Raw genomic sequence first — 17275 nt, 5'->3', positions numbered from 1 at the left:
GGATAGAAATACATAGTGATGTTATATTTCCTAGACTGTTGGCATAGAATCTGAATCAGAATGGCTCTCAGTACCTGTCTACTGTGTCCCATACCTGAACAAGAATCCTTAATAGAGTATCTCCAAGTGACCGACCATTCTGATGACCTTCTGTCCATTCTCATCCTCTCAGGCAGCCCATTTTTCTTTAGGAGTATTCTTATTAAGGATTTTTTTTTTCTGTCTAAAGCCTAAATCTGCCCTCTTAACTTCTACCCACTGCTTCTAGTTTTGTTCTAGCCCAAAAGAACAAGGCCAGTCTCTTTTCTGCATGACTTCTCTTCGAATATCTCCCTAGGTCTTTTCTTCTCCAGGCTGAACTGAATATTATATGGAATGATTTTGAAAATCCTTTACAATCCTGCTTATTAGCTTCTAGATGTTCTTGAGCTTATCAACATCAGGAATTGAACTCCAGATATGGTTTGCCCAATGCAGAGTACAGTTGAGCTATCACCTTCTATATCACTGTGCCTTTATTAACACAATTGAGGAACATTTTACCTTTTCTGGCACCCATATCACTGTTCACTCAAACTGAACTTGAAGCCCCAGTGTCCCTTTCAGATGACATGTACCTATTTGATAAAACTGCTTTTTTTCCCCCATCTTGAACTTGTGAAGGTTATTTTAACTCAACTGACTTTTGCAATTCACCCCTTATATATTTGTATCACTTGTCATCCAAGCAATAATGAGTGTTTAAATATCAAATACAGAATCTGATTTTCTTTATCAAAGTCATTTTTATGGAGGAGGAAAGCTGTTTGAAAGTAGTTGTAGTATATTCTCTATGAGCTTCACACTGCTATAGATTTTATGATTTTTTATTGATTATTTAATTGATTATCTTGCAGAAAGATCATAATTACCCTGAAAGTTGTGTTAGAATGTCTTCCAAAAGTAACATATGATAAAGTCTTTCATAATTTTAAATAATAGTTTGATATACTTTAAATATGAGGAGTAAAAACAATTGGTGATGAAACAGTTTAGTGTATTCAGGGAAATAGATTTTTGTGGGGAATACTCAACCAAACTTTTATTGGAAATAAGACAGAGTTATAAAATGTGAGGCATTGGTTCATATAACTAGGTCATTTGATACATTTTATAAATAGGGACAAAAACGGAAATTTGTTGCTTTAGGTTCTTGGTGAAAATTCACATTTGATAGAACAAAAGCAACTATTTCACTTAATTTTCTCAATTTCTTATCAAGCAGTCTTGGATTTAAAGAATGTGACCTATTTTTAAGGTAGCAATAATAAGAATAGCTAACATTGATAGCATTTTAAAGTTCATAGTTTAAAATAAGCAGAACCAAGAGAATGCTGTATACAGTAACATTCCAAGAGCAACTGTGAATGACTAAGCTACTCTGAGCTATATGAATATTCAAATTAACTACAGAGACCTATGAAGGAAAATGCTATCCACCTCCAAAGAATTGATAATATGGAAGTATACATAGTATTGTATGGTTTCATGTACATATCTATATCAGATGTTAGCCTTCCCTAGTGTGGAGTTGATTAGTTGTATAACCACTTTTGGCAGTTGTACAACCACTATATCAGACTTTTAATGCCTTTTTTTTCCCTTTAGGAATATAGCCTATTTGTAGCTTGCACTTTAAATGATGGATGTGACAGTTTTAATAAACTTCAAACATTTGTAAATAGAAAGTTACAATGTTTTATGTGATGGGTACATGCTTATTCTCAAAAAAGCCATTTTTGGGGGGGGGGTAAATTTTATAACTAAGTTTGTGGTGAAGATTTTTAATGCTTTTCTCTGAAGGCCATAGACTTCAGGAAGAAGGAAAACTGTATTTCTGCCAGGATACGGGGATTATAATTGAACAGTTTGAGTTATAGCCTCTTAATTTGGATACTTTATCATTGCCTGCATATATCCTACCATGAATTATCATTCAGGGTGTTTCAAAGAAGCAGCCTTTTTAAAACTGTATTCATGTTTCCCAATAATAAATGTTACAATTGTATAGATTGAGTGGGGAAAAAAAGGAAAGTAACTTGGAATTCAAAATGTAACAAAATAATTTTTTTTAAAAGAAAGAAAAAGTTCATGAAGTTCTCATTAGTGCTTCAACAACTCTGTGACATGGCCACTAATGGTATTATTGGACTAATGAAGGAACTAAGTTTTAGAGAGAGATTGAGTGACTTGATAGAAGTCACAAAGTAAATATGAGTCAGGATTTGGACTCAGATATTCCAAATTCTATGCCCAGAAATAATGTATGTACAAGGGCATACTGTCTCTTAAGAGATATTTTTTGGGAAGCAGCAAATAAAAGCAACACAAACATTTAGAAGTCTGAAATATTTTATAAAATCATTAAATTTGAAACTATACTTCATTTCCTTCAGAATCATGGATTTCAGACATACAAATACCATTTCACCTATGTAGATGGTGTTATTGTGAGTTTCTGTGGCCAAAAAAAAAATCATCTCTTCTAGAGTGAGTCTCAAAAGTATGATAATAAAGTATGGGAACAATCTATATCGGACTATTCACTGCCTGGGATGGTTGGGAATCAGCATTTTAAAATATCAAAAAACAATTGTCAAAAAATGTTTCTGTACGTAACAAAAAGATTTTTAATCAAAAAGCATTATATATAAAATATATTTTACAGCTTTGTCATTAGTTCAGATCTTTGGGCAAAATTGAATTTTTTGTTGTTTATTTAAATGGAATCATTTTATGAAGATATGATTATGCTACCAAAAACTTAGGTTTACTAAAATAGTGCAGAATCTGCTGGCTCATTCATACAAATGAAGATTAGTTGAGTAAAGTGATTAGTTTGATCAACCATCAAACATTTTATGAAACATCTGTTATGTAGAAGTCAGGTATCATGTTAGGTGATAAGAAAAAAAGGTAAAGTATGATCTCAAGAAATTTATTCTCTATAGGAGAAAGACATATAAGTGCTACATGATAAATATCTTCAAGAATTTTAAGAACAGTTTAGACTTGTTCTGATTGTCTCCAGAATTGGGAACAGTGAGTAAGAAGTTACAAAGAGGTAGATTTTGGCTGCATGTTCAGGAAAACTTGCTAAGATGAACTATACAAAAGTGGAATGAGCTGTCTTGGAAGCTACTAGTTTCTCATTAGAAACCTTGAGAAAAAAGCCTTATGACCACCTTGTCAGGTTTGTTGTAGAGGAGATTCATATTCTCTAGTTAGTAGTTGGACTTGAATGAGTTTAGTTAGTCTATTTTTACTGGTTGGACTTAATAAATAGATCTTCTAACTATGGGATTCTTTGAATGTTGAACTACTGTGCCATAAGTTGCATTTTAAAAGAAATTTTTAGAGGGCAGCTGGGTAGCTCACTGAATTGAGAGCTAGGCCTAGAGATGGTAGGTCCTAGGTTTAAATCTGGCCTCAGACACTTCCCAGCTGTGTGACCCTGGGCAAGTCACTTGACCCCCATTGCCTAGCCCTTGCCAGTCTTTTGCTTTGGAGCCAATACACAGTATTGACTCCAAGAATAAATAAAATAAAATAAATTTTTAAATCGATTTACCTATTTCTACTCTACTTCAGTATTCTTTCTGTAGATTATGTTTGGTTTGGAACAGAACTTTCTTCTTCCCTTACATTTTATATAGTTGATTGTGGTGCCACCTTAATTTTTCACCTAGTTTAGTTTTTATTTTTTTAATAACAGATTTTGTAAAAGGACTTACAAAATCCATTAGTTACAAGTAACTTTCAATTTTTGGAAGCTGGATGAGGGTTATAAAATTTTATTTTGTATTACTTATATGAAACGAGTGTATTAAAGCAGATAGAGGGCTGGCTTTAGATTTAGGAAGAACTGGGTTAAGTCCTGCCTCCAACACCTGTTAGTTTTATGATCCTGGGAAACCACTTAACCTAATCTTAGTACCCTAGGAGGTAGCTTCTAAGAGATTCTTAACATTTTTTTTCATGGATCCTTTGGCTTTCTGGTGAAATAAACCTCTCAGAATATTTTGAAATACAATATACATAAGATAAAAAGGGGGGGGGATTATATTGATATTCAGTTATATAAAGTATTTTTTTTAAAAAAGGTTAACAGGTTAAAGCATCCTAGTTCTTAAACTTTATGTTCCTATCTATTAAAGAACTATATCAAAGAAAGGTTCTATGCTGAGTTCCCTGTAATGATAAATTGCAGGTCCCAACATTCAAAAAGTCATTTTTATTAAGTTTGCCTATTTAAATCCTTATTTATTGACTACCACCTTCCAAGTATGTTTTTATGTGGAAGAACACATTCTTGGTTCTTTGTATGATTTAAATTTTATTCATAATGTATAATTGTTATATAAATTATATGTGCATATATCATCTAAACATATTATATACATATTAAATTTGATTTCAAAATTTCCATAATTTCAAATTCCAAATTTCCATACCAAATTCCATTTCTTCCATTTGTTCTATCTCTTCCACTCCCAGAATGTGTGGTCTTCTACTGCTTTTTTTTTTTTAATCCTTACCTTCTGCCTTGGAACCAATACTCTATATTGATTCCAAGGCAGAAGAGTGGTAAGGGCTAAGCAGTGGGGGTCACGTGACTTGCCCAGAGTCACACAGCTGGGAAGTGTCTGAGGTCACATTTGAACTGAGGACCTCACATCTCTAGGCCTGACTCTCAATCCACTGAGCTACCCAGCTGCCCCCTTCTTCTACTGCTTCTTAAACTAAAGGTTGTTTTTTTTCCTACCAGTCTTATGTCTTTTCCTAATATATAAAACTCCAAACAATTCTCAAAATAAATACAATGGCTAACATTCACATTACCTAAAATTTCTGGTGATTAAAATTAAACTAGTATCTTCTAGTACTTATTTAACCCCTATACAAATGTAGTATTTGTTGAACTTTTGTTTATACAAATTTATAAAACTCCCAATCCTGTGCTCGGTCTTGGAATTGAAATGTGAAGTATTTGTTGATTCTCTGTTGACTACAAATTGTTCTGTTCAGTACATTCATTTGTTTACATCTTCAGAAGATTGAATGCTTCTTGAAGAATGGTACTGGTTTAACTAAATTTCATAAATTATCTTAGATGTCTCTAGACAGTTGATTCATTTTATAGATGAGGTAATAGTTGTGGTGGTCTGGGAAAATCTCCTGATACAACTTTTTTTAATTCTCATATGCATTGTATTAAAAAAAATAACCATTTGAATGAATGATTTTTGGGGGCTAAAGGAAATTTGGTTCAAATGATTAGAAATATACTTCCAAATATTTTTAATCAACAACCACTTATTATGCACCTACTATCTGCTAAGCATTGTGCTTAGTGCTAGGGATATAAAGAAATACAAGACAGTCTCTGCTCTCAAAGAATGCAATCTAAAGGAGGAAATGACATGAAAATAATGTTCGACCAAGCTATGGAGGAACTAAATTGGAGATAACAAAAGGAAGATAGATACTAGACAAAAGGAAGACACTAGAAAAACTAAAACTTAAATGGTATTTCAAAGGACCAATCTGCATCAATTGATACTATGCATTTTTTTATACTTAAGACAAAGAAAAGAGAGGGGATAAATTTTTTTATTTCAAAGCAAAATGTGACACACCTAGTGGGATTTTAGATGGAACCCTAACGAAGCCAGAAAAACCAGAAAGCTGAGATGAGGAGAGAGAGAATTTCAGTTATGGGGGATAGTTGATGAAAATGCAGAATTGGTAGATGGAGTGCTTTGAGGAAATAGCCCAAGAAAGATTAATAACCCAAGTTATTATGAATCAGTCTGAAAATTAATTCATCTGAACCTTTTTCAAACTTGTATGACTATCTTTTTGATTCTATATATTAGACATCTTAATTTCTTTAGATAAATATCTTCAAAGTCCACATATTTTATGTAATTTATCACAGAATTTATTGTGCTGGTTTAGTTCTTTAAAAAGTTTTAGAGTAGATATATCTTCCTGAATTTTTGTTCACTAAAATTCTATTCTAAATTTTCATCATCATGGTCATAACCCTGACTGCCCTCGAGTGCTATGTTTTAGCACATAAACTCTTAAAAAGCTTTTGCCTGCCTATGGTCAGCTCAGCTCATCGCCTAATTGCCTGCAGTATAATTATTTTTTTTAGTCACAGTATTTCTTGAAGAGTGTTGCTGTCTACATCAATGAAAGGCATATTTAATCAAATGAAATTACAGTTCCTTAAAATATTGAAGCGCACTTCTATTGACAGGATCATAATTTTAGGAATATGATTTTTGTTGAAAGTAGTACGAATGTTCCTTAGTAAATAGAATGGAAATACATGTGTGTAAATATATTTGTGTGTGTTTGTGTCTGTCCATGTGCAATAGAGGTAAAGCTGAGTGACTTGACCTTTTTCGCTTCAACCCTTGGCATCTAGGTTTATTTCATCAGTATAGCAATTTATACTCAACTCTTCTGAGGACCTTGGGTCTTATAATTTCTTACAGAAACACAAATCTGGTAAGTGACAAAGCATTTGAATACACACCCATAGTTGTAGCCTATTACTAGCCTAAGTTTAGTGTGGATAAGTCTCATCAGAAATCTTCCCCCTACTTAAAACATCTTTGAACAATGGCAGCTCACGAAAAGTGCTTAAGGTATGGAGTGTTTTAATACAATATCAAAGGAAATATCTCTACCAATAAAATCACAAATATTTTGAAATACTGAAAAATGGCATTTATTGGATCAGTTATAAAATAGCATTGTTACTCAGATTGGTTCAAATTCATATTTCCCTTTATACAACTAATAAGAGGATCCATCCATAACCTTACTTTGAATACATTGAAATTAAAATAATTTCCATCCTTTATTTCTCATCTCACAGAAGAAAAAGGTGATGGGATAGAATCTTCATATTGGTGGTAAAATTAAAATAATCTACTTTTTAAAAATTTGGCAAAACATTTAGCTTATTTTTCCTCTTTTATCAGTACTATTTAAAATTAGTCCTACACTTTTTTTTTGAGGAGTGATTTCTTCAAACTTTTTTTCCTCATATGATTAGAAGCTTAGAGAATGCTATAATGAATGATTTGGCCTTTCTTCTAACTAAAAAACATTCAATGTACCATATAAATTTATGAACTGTCATTATATATTACCTAAGCTATCAGTAAGGGATCAGAGTAAAACCAATCTTAAGTATAAAAATTGAACCAAATATTTAATTCTTGGCTCTTCATTTCAAGTGTCATGCTGTTCTAAATAAGAAAGATATACCAGGTAAAAGGAAATTTATATTTTTAAATGTGTCCAATGTTTCTGTTAAGCAAATCAAAGAGCTTGCTTTTCCAAGGGTTTCTTGGATTTCTAAGTTTTGTGAAGTACATTTTCTCTTAATTGATAACCATTGTTATTCTCTAACTAGTATGGCTTTATAGTTTCATCCAGATCCTCACAATTACTCTTGTTTTTTATAATGTTTTGGTTTGTTGCTTTTTACTTGGGATATTCCTTATAAATATTGCTCTTATTTTATCCTTCATTTTTCCAACCCTTATTTTTTAATTAACAAGGAGGACTTTCAAATTTAAAGTATCTCACAGGTAGACTGCCAAGGAATTCAAGAATACCTATTGAGAGTGGCATATCTAATGGATGAAACCAAGATAGGGTAATACTAAGAAATGGAAAGCACTCCTACCAAATTTTTATACCAACTTTTTATTCCCTAATATAATTATTTTCCTTTATAGGTCTGTATTTCATTTTATATATTTAAAAAAACATTATGACAAGTTCCTCAATCAGATTGCCAAAGAAGTGGGGGGTTTATGAACATAAAAAATGTTAAGAATTCTTTCTCTAGACAATAAGTTTTAATTGCTGAATAAAGGAAAAGATATTCATTTGATAGTTCCACTTCAATTCTGTAGATTTAAGCCTTAGAAATCTTAGTCTACAATTAAAAAGAAAAGTTCAAATCCAACCTCACACACTTGTTGCTATGTGATCCTAAGCAAGTCCCTTACCTGCTGTATATCTCAGTTTCCTCACCTGTAAAATGGGAATAATAACTCTTACCTCAGGGTTTTTATGAGGATAAAGAGATGATATTTATAAAGCACTTAGTATAGTGCCCTACACAAAGTAGGTGCTATATAGGTGCTTATTATTTTCTACCACCTATCATGCAACTTATCCATGACAATTCCTTCCTGGAGTTCTCTTAACAAGGAGAGTACACTAGCTGTTCATTTTTTTTTTTTCATCTCTTTTAGTGGGTGTGTCTATAGCTCTTTTTTTTTTAATCATGCATTTATTTGATTATATCCTTTGTGCAGCTTCTTAATAATTTCTTGTTTGTAATGTATTAGAGCCTTTTCATGATAACCTGTTCCTGTTTTTCTCCCCAACATGCATCTACATTGCCCTTTGGATGACCCTCTACTTTATTTCTTCAGACTATAGTGTTCCATGATTTGCATATACCACCAAACAACTTTGCATATCCAGCTACTATACAAATTTGCATACACAGCTATACAACAGCACCAGGAAAATATTCCTCTTTAAAAGTTGAACCTTTATTTCTTAAGGAAACTTTGAGTAATTAAAAGGATTTTATTTTGGAGAGGAGAAACTGAGGCCATTAGGGTTAAATGACTTACCCAGGGTTACATAGCTCATTAAGTGTCTTAGGTCAGATTGGAACTCCTCTTCCCGACTCTAGACCCAGTGTTGTATCCACTATACCACGTAGCTACCTTTTAGCATAGCATTTTGTCATTCTAAATTATTTGCTTCTTATAATCCTCAAACAATTAGCACACTGACAGATCTTATATTCACAAACCTTTTGGTCAATTTTGTGAGTATAAAATGTCTACTATGGAATACAGTGATTCCTACCTATTGTGGGAGTTACTTTCCAAAGACCCCTGCAATGAGTGAAAATCTGCAAAAATAGTGGCACCATATTTATATATATTTTAAGGCTTATAAACTCTTCTCACTCTCCTATAAGCCTTTTCCACACTCTTATAAACACTGAGCCAGTCAGCACCCAGGATACAGAACATAGCACTGTGGTTGGTTGCATTTCATTCCATTAGCCTATACATAAATGCCTGCTTTGTGCTCAGCCTTGTACAATCTCTCACTTTGGCAAACTTGCATAAATGGTAGTGGCATACTGCATTTTCATTGTGTACAGTATGGTGTTCAGATGCAAATTCCCATGATATAGAGAAAACTCCATGATACAGAATTAGATATATATTTTTTAAAAACTGGCGATACAGTGAAGCCATGATAAGTGAACCACGTTATATAGTGAGGGGACAGCTATTACTTTATGTATAGACATATTTGCTTATTTACTTTTAATCAAGGATAATTTCTAAAATTTCTAAAATTTTGGTTTTTATGATTATCATCATTTCTATAGTTATTATTTCTAAAGTTGTTATTAAACTGCGTATTTCTTCCGATAATCTTGAGAAAAGTTCTACATTCTATCATTTTGTGTCCCTTCTCACAGAAGTGGCAGGTTACTGATTTATTCGTGAATTCTCGCAAAGGGGCTGTAGTCTCTCCCTTATTTTTCAATTGTCTCTTTAACATCTCAATTTCTTTCTTTAAGTCTTCCACTAACGTATTGCCTTCCTCAGGTCTTTTTATACGTCCCTTTTAAACATAGGTTGCTACTCTCCTCAATTCTTTGAGGTCCATAGAGTCCCAATTAGGGCAGCTAGTTTTAAAGTAGTCTTTTACCACTGAACAACAATTCTCAACGAATTGCCTATGTATTTGCCTAATGTCCCTTTCTCTAAATAAATCAAGGTCCATATATGTATTTCCTACGTCAATAAACCTGTCCATAAACTGGGAGGGTGTTTCATCAATTTCTTGTTGAGTTCTTTCAAATTTTGACCATTTTTCAGGTCTATCAGAGCATGTTCTCATGGCTATTAATAATGCTTCTCTGGCCTGTTTTAGTTTTGTGTGATCTAGTTCAACATTGGGGTTCTAATATGGATCTTCAGTTGGCCAATAATGTCCTTTTCTACCTCGCTTCTGATTAGCCAGAGAGACGATATTGTTTTTTTCTCTTTTTGTTAAAAATATCTCTAACAAATTCTCGGTATCCATCCAAGTGGGGTCAAAAGTTCTGAATATGTTCTCTAATTTTTTTATAATTAATATTGGTTCTTCCTCAAATGATGGAAGATCTTCCTTAAATTTATTTCAATCCTCAGGGCTAAAAGGTATATGATGTCTTACAGATACCAAGTTTCCATTTTTATTAAAAGTGGGCACTTCCCTTAAAGGAAATAACCTATCTGAATTATTTGGTACTCCTGTTTCTAGACTTCTTAATCCATTCTCAATGGAGTAGGTATGAGAAAGAGAAGAGTTGGGCACACTGAGGGAGAGGGTTTGTTGTTGTCCCATAGTGCCAGAAAGATCAGAGGTAGGAAGGGTATTTAGGTTAGAGGCATTAGGTTGTTCAGTATGGGTGAGATGTGAACTTAGAGTGGATTGTGTAGGGTGATCAGCATGGGTGGGGTGTGAATTCAGGGTGGAATGTGTGGGGTTGTCTGAGGGGGCAGGAGGAGGGGAAGGTTGGTTAGGAGGGTTAGTGTCCAGAGCAGGGTGGGACAGAGATTCTGATAATGCTCTTAACTCTCTTTTAATGCTTCTCATAAAAGTTACGATCTCCCCATGACTTCCCTCTATAAGCTCCCGCTGAGTATTTAGTTCTGCATTTGGTGAATATTAGAGGTTGGTTTGACTGAGAAATGAGTTCTTCAAGGAGATCCAATATTAGAATTACAACAATCAACTCAAGGGAAAGTAGTACGTTGATTAGATTTTGCCATAAGTTCCATGGGTAGAGCCCTTTCAGAGAGACAAGAAATTCTGTATTTACAACTTTGGTCATGGAGCTGATGAGCCAGCTGTTAAGTAAGTTGCAGACCAATGCTTGTACTAAAAAAAGAACAAAATATTTACTGAAAAACCAGTTGTTAACTAAGTTCTGAACTGGCTGTAACTCCATATTTCTAAAATTTCTATTTGCCTTCTCTTTTAGCTATCTGACTCTTTAAGAAATAGCTGGTTCAGGACTAACTCCTAAATTATTAATAAGTAGTTTTTCTATATTGGACATTCCCATATCCATTCGATTTTATGTTTTTCTATTTGGTGCTCACTATAATAAAAATCTTGGATTTTAAAACAAAACAAAACTATTAATGATGTATAGACATAAGGCTTCGGAAGTCTTTTGACCTCTTTTACTCCTTATGCCTCTGATTCATGTTTTCCAACATTTTTCCCCATACACTCCCTTATATAAACCTTTTTATTAAAGCCATAACATTAGAATATATATTGAATTTGGAAGATCTCAGTTCCAAGTATAATTTCTCTGTTTATAAACTGCAACAATTGTTGTAACATGAGATACAGTTATATTTATGATGGTGTGAATCTTAAAACTGCTCAGACTCTACTTCAGAAGATTTGATTAAGCTATTCCCCATTTTTAACGATGGAGGTACTTGATCAGGAATGTATTGAGAACTTTTAAAATTACTCCACCCTACTCAGACAGTGCCGTAGGGGAAGATAAAGTTGAAAACTCCTGATTGAACAATGAAAAGTCCCTAACTCATACTTAAAGTAAAGCTAAAACCTTAAGCTAGGTCTATTTTTAGATATAATACAAAAAGGTGCTAAGTACCTATAAAGGTTAAATTAATCACTAAAAGGTCAAGCAACTTATAAAAGGCAATCTTAACAAAAGAGGTGTGAAGTTTTTATCTAACACAGAGAAGGTGAGAACAAAAGAAAATAAGAACTAGGAATGGGCAGTCCTGGGGAAAAAAAAAAACATCTACTGTGATTGGTAGATGTGAAAATTTCGGGGAGGTGACATGAGAGAAAATTTCTTTAAAAGGAGAAGGACTCAGAATTCAGTTCAGGAGTTCAGTGTAGGACTGGAACTTGCTTGAGACGGTCTTGTGGTGATTGATAAAGACTAACTCACTCTCCCTTAGGCTCAGGCCTAGGCCCTTTCTATTATTTTCTCTTTCTCTCCTTCCCTTAATTCCTTCATTTGTATTAATTAAAATCTCCATAAAACCCAGCTGACTTGAGTATTTTCATATTTGGAAATTTTCCCGTGGCAACCACTTAATTTTAGATTTTAAATCAAGACACTAAAAATTATCTTTACAGTTTGGCTGAAACCTTTACAGTTTTGGCAATTCACAGTCTTGGCAAAATCACATTTTCACAGTGACAGTGGTCTTTTTAATAATGGTGATAATAAAAATAACTAAAAATGTGTATTATAAGTACATAATTTTATTCTCACAACAATCCTAGGAAATGGGTGCTATTATTCTGTTCTCTTTTATAGTTGAGGAAACTGCAGCATATAGCAGTCAAATGACTTGCCCAATGTCATACCAGTAGTGTCTGAGGCAGGATTTTGAACTCAAGGTCTTTCCACCTCCAAGATCAAACTTGTCCACTGCACCACCTACCTGCACACCACACTCATGGGCACTAACTACAGTGTTTTTAGAGTTATATTGACATCTGATAAAACTCAATTTTACTAAATTTATTAAAGCCTTTTATTCTCCGTGTCTTTGAGGTTTGTTTATATTGAGAAGGTTAAGATTGATGGGAGTCGATTTGTGCATACACTTGTTTGCTGGACAAGAATTTCACATTTAGAATATAAGCAGTTAAATTTGTTTTTTAAAACTACTCACTACCTTATTTTTTCCACTGCTTCACCATGACCTCAAAAGTGGAAGGGAAATAAATATATTAGAAACCATTCTGAATGCTGTTTTATGAGTTGCATAGCCAAAGGGGTCATCACACTCTTGGGAAACAAAGGTGATGTATTTTTTGGACCACACTGAAGTCTTTTGCATAGTTGGACCTGACTGAGCTTCCATTATACCTATGTCATTTCCACACTGAAGAGGCTTTGGAATAAGATTCTGGAGTGCCTCTAGTTGAATATATATATTTAGGTTTGTTGTATTTACTTCATTGAATCAAAGCTTATAAAATACTAAAAGTACTATTATGAAGGTTGCTTTAAAATTGAAAGCCTACAGCTTTTATTCCAAACAAGAATATAAAACGGGTCCGAATTGCCACTTAATCTAGGAGCAACTTTGTCTACAAGGAGCTGCCTCCAACTTTAACTTTATTGGCAGAGGTATAATGAATGCTTTGAGTGAATGGAAACTACTCCCTTTTTTTAAACCCATATCGTCCATCTTAGGATCAGTACTGTGTTTTGGTTCTAAGGCAGAAATACAGTAAGGGCAAGGCCCATGGGGGTTAAGTGATTTACCCAGGGTCACACAGGTAGGAAGTGTCTGAAGCCAGATTTAAACTCAGGACCTTCCTTCTATAGGCTTGGCTCTCAAACTACTACACTACCTAGCTGCCCCTAAAATGACTCTTTTTTTTAAATTTTATGTTTCTGGTTCCTCACTAAATATTATGAGCAGTTCTCTATTGTAGGCTAGAGTATCTTCTATCTTTCTTAGAATCTTTGCCTGATTCATCCATTGAGTCTCTCTTGACATGAGAATTGTCCTAGTTTCATTCCATTTACTATTAATTTTATAACATTGTAGCATTCCTATTCCTTGATATACCTGATATATGAAGAAACAAACTAGTAGCAAGCAATCAAATATTGGCTTGTTAGCACATTCTGAGGTCTTCTCTTAAGTTTCCTACTAAAAATAGAGCCCATCCAGAAGTGAAAATTACTAGTTGGATGACTTTTCTATAAAATTAGTTTCTTGCAGTATATATTTTAGGATGGTATAAATTTTGTTACTACCAGTCAGCTGACTAGCATATAACCTGTCAGGTTTCATCTTCTCATATAGTAGTAGTTTCCTTTAATAGGTTTAATTCATTTAACATGAGTTTTTGCTTCTATAAGTTCTTTGCAATTCTTATTAAGTTATATGAATATCTCTTTCACAAATGAAGAAATAGAGACTTTAAGTATCTTGCTTAAGGTCATATAGCAAATAAATAGCATAATCAGAATTTAATCCCACTTGTGTTTTTTTTTTGTTTCCAAAACCTTTCTTTTAAATTATTTCTGCCTCCTAAACTATAAGATATGAAAAACTGATGTCTAAGTACTTATTATTAAACGTGAATTTTGATCATTTGTGGGTTTTGTATGAACACATAATAATAAAACATTAGATTAAATCAAAGGTTGGCAATGTTTTTAGAAGGCAACCATATAAGGGTACCAAGTTTTTGACCCTGTTTTCCTGTTATGGAAGGAACGAAGAATGTTAGAATCGGCAATAGGCATAGAGCATTGAGAATGATTGTCTAGTCAAAAATTCCTTCTTCTAAATTCTCTGATATTCTACTAGTCAGTCATAGCATCCAGAGCTCTTCTAATATGCATCTAGCCCATGGATCCTTATTTGAAAGATTCATCATTTTTATAGTTGTTTCACTTACTTTAATCTATTAGATATGTAAACACATGTAAAAGAAGACATGCATCATGGTACAATGGAAGAGATTTGGATCCAAACTGGCATCTGAGGATCTGAGTTAAAATCACCTCTGTGTAACCTTGAAATAACTTAATTTCTCTGTTTTTTTCTCATCTGTAAAAATAAAGGAATCAAAGGTTCTAAATTTGCAGTTCTTCACTCTGGTGATATAGTAAAAGATTTAATTCTCCTTTCTCACATGAGAGTTTTCATCTAAGAAACCATGAGCTACTTCCCAGTTTCTCCATCCCCTGCTACTGTTCTGCCAGGGAGCAGCTTTTATTTGCCACCAATTTCTCCAGAGCAACCTTTTGTTTATACTATGCATTCATAAATGATATGTTCCTAGCTTTGAAAACATTTTTATTTAACATTGCAAAATTATTTTGTTTTTCAGTATCCTTGCCATGAAAAGGTGGATGCGATAAGTTGTTTGCCTTATGAAATTCAAGTTACACGTGAATTCTGCCAGGTATATACATTTAGTACTGTTAAGTGAATTTTTGTTTAAAATATTAAATAGCATTGTAATGTGTAGAACATTTTTCATTCTTTAGCTATTGGCTTATTTAATTTTAAATAGTGTTAGTGTTTAAAAATTCTAGTCAGAATTTTTATTATTTACTGTTACAAATTCAACTCACAAAAATGTAAAAAAGATCATTATTACTAACTTCAGTTTGGGTTAACTAATGTCAATAAAGTAATAACTAAAAGATAAGCTACATTTCTTAAAACATAAGCAGATCTAAGTGAAGTATGGTACAGTAAAAAGACTATTTTGGGACATGCATCTTCATCCATTTGTAAATCAGTTCTTCATAAAGAAAAAGTTTTAAAGTTCTGTTAGCACATCTTTAAGATCTCTATCCCAAATAACTACTTATTTCCCAAAATCTCTATGTTAAGTAGCACAGATTTTGTTTTTGTTTTGTTATTTTAATTGTTATATACTTATCCAAGACATCTAGGAATGGATATCTGGACCTTCCTTTTATCAATAGAAATGAAGAATCAATACAATTCCCTTTCCCCAACTAGGTCATAACCCTGTTTCAGACTTTGCTTGAGCCCTTGTGATATATGATGCAAAATCTCAGCTACCTTTTTTGGTAACAAATAGGTTTTAATGTCCCTCCTCACCCTTTTTTTCTCGCCAAATATATATTTTACAAAGACTACCCTTCCACTCTACCAGCCACACTATTTTAATCTTAATAGTAGATGTCAGTTTCCGTTAAGAAACTAGAATGCTAAAGAAAAATAAAAATTTGTATTTGCATTTCAGAGTAAATGAGTTTGATAGGGCATTGTACTCTTCATTTCCTTGGAATACAAAGCTACAGAGAGTGGATTTCAGAAATGAGTTTAATAGATATACAAAGTCTCATGATGTCCCTTTGGGCAAATAAAGTACAATGGGTTCAATGATAGATTGAACTACTTTTCATTTTTAGGCTGGAGAAGAAATGATTTAGAGATCAGAGACCTTCAGATATTCAAAAGCATGTCATGTGGAAGAGTCAGTTGTTCTAAATGGGAAAAGACCAAAGGATAGAAGAAACAGGGAGGTGGATTTTAGTTCATTGTACCAAAGAAGTTCCTAATAATTATAGCTGTCCAGTCAATTGAATGGGCTACCTCATTAGCTAGTGATTTCCCAATCTCTTGAGGTTTTCAAATAGAAATGAGATGATGATCTATGTATGTTATAGAGAGGATTAATTTATCAGAGAGATGGTTGAAATGGATCATTTTTAAGCTTTTTTCTAAAACACACATTTAATAATTGCCATTTCCATCTTGAAATTCTGAATGGAGTTGTAAATTACTCAGATTTCACCAAATGAAACCAGGCGTATAATTTTAGAAGTATACTTTTATTATATAAAAAATAAGATCATTTCAGCTCTGGAATCACATATCATCAGTACCTATTGCCCCTGGGGTCTTTCCCTCTGATAGGATCAATGGGAGTTGGAGAACTCCTCCTAAAACCTCCATTCAAGGAAGGTACCCAGACCAGCCATCTTTCTGTCCTCCTTTCAGTTTCTCTTTGTATATTGGGCTTTGTTTTTTTTTTTTAATCTTATAGTAGATTGTAAGCACCTTCAAGGTTCGGACTTAATTGAGGGACAGGGTTATTCCTAGCACTTAGCACAGTGGCTTAGAACTGTAGGTGCTTAATGGTTGACAATCAATTAAAATTCCATAAAAAACAATACCAATCTTGGTTTTAATTTGTGTTAGTTCATTGGAACCTTTTTGCCATATGCAAATTTTTCCCGTTTTGTAATTTTGTTAGTTATTCAGAGATTGAAGACAGTGACAATGATGAAAAATTTCAACTGTGCCTATCCTTTGAACAAGATAAAATAAAAGCATATTAGATGCTCTGAACTTTATCAAAGTGGACATAAAACAAAAATTTTATTGAAGTTCTCTTTTCAGAGCCAAAGAATAATAGGTATAGTTAAGAAATGAGAACTATATTTGATCGTGTTAATAACTAACAAGGGAGGTGGTAGTGGTACTAGCTTTAGAATTTAAAGACTAGTCATAGAAAATAGACATTTAGAATTTCAAAGGGCCTTAGTAATGTTACAAAAGCATTTTAAAGAATAAAATTTCACTCTACTAGAATC

At 33.2% G+C, this 17275-nt stretch overlaps 1 protein-coding gene across 3 annotated transcripts in view; it reads left to right on the top strand.

Annotated features, from left to right (window-relative positions):
* ATF2 (activating transcription factor 2) overlaps positions 1 to 17275 on the top strand; it is a 100645-nt gene that overhangs the window by 2064 nt on the left and 81306 nt on the right. For 2 of the 3 annotated variants that reach the window (XM_007494414.3, XM_056794022.1), the window contains exon 2: positions 15028 to 15102. In XM_007494414.3, the coding sequence (XP_007494476.2) occupies positions 15071 to 15102 (32 nt within the window). In that variant the 5' untranslated portion in view covers positions 15028 to 15070. Of the gene's footprint in view, positions 1 to 6478; positions 6562 to 15027; positions 15103 to 17275 lie in introns of all 3 variants that reach the window. The other variant, XM_056794023.1, reaches the window with a different exon arrangement.

Source organism: Monodelphis domestica, chromosome 4 (assembly GCF_027887165.1).
Source record: "Monodelphis domestica isolate mMonDom1 chromosome 4, mMonDom1.pri, whole genome shotgun sequence".
NCBI classification, from domain to species: Eukaryota; Metazoa; Chordata; class Mammalia; order Didelphimorphia; family Didelphidae; genus Monodelphis; species Monodelphis domestica.
This window is presented reverse-complemented; position numbering and strand designations above follow the sequence as displayed.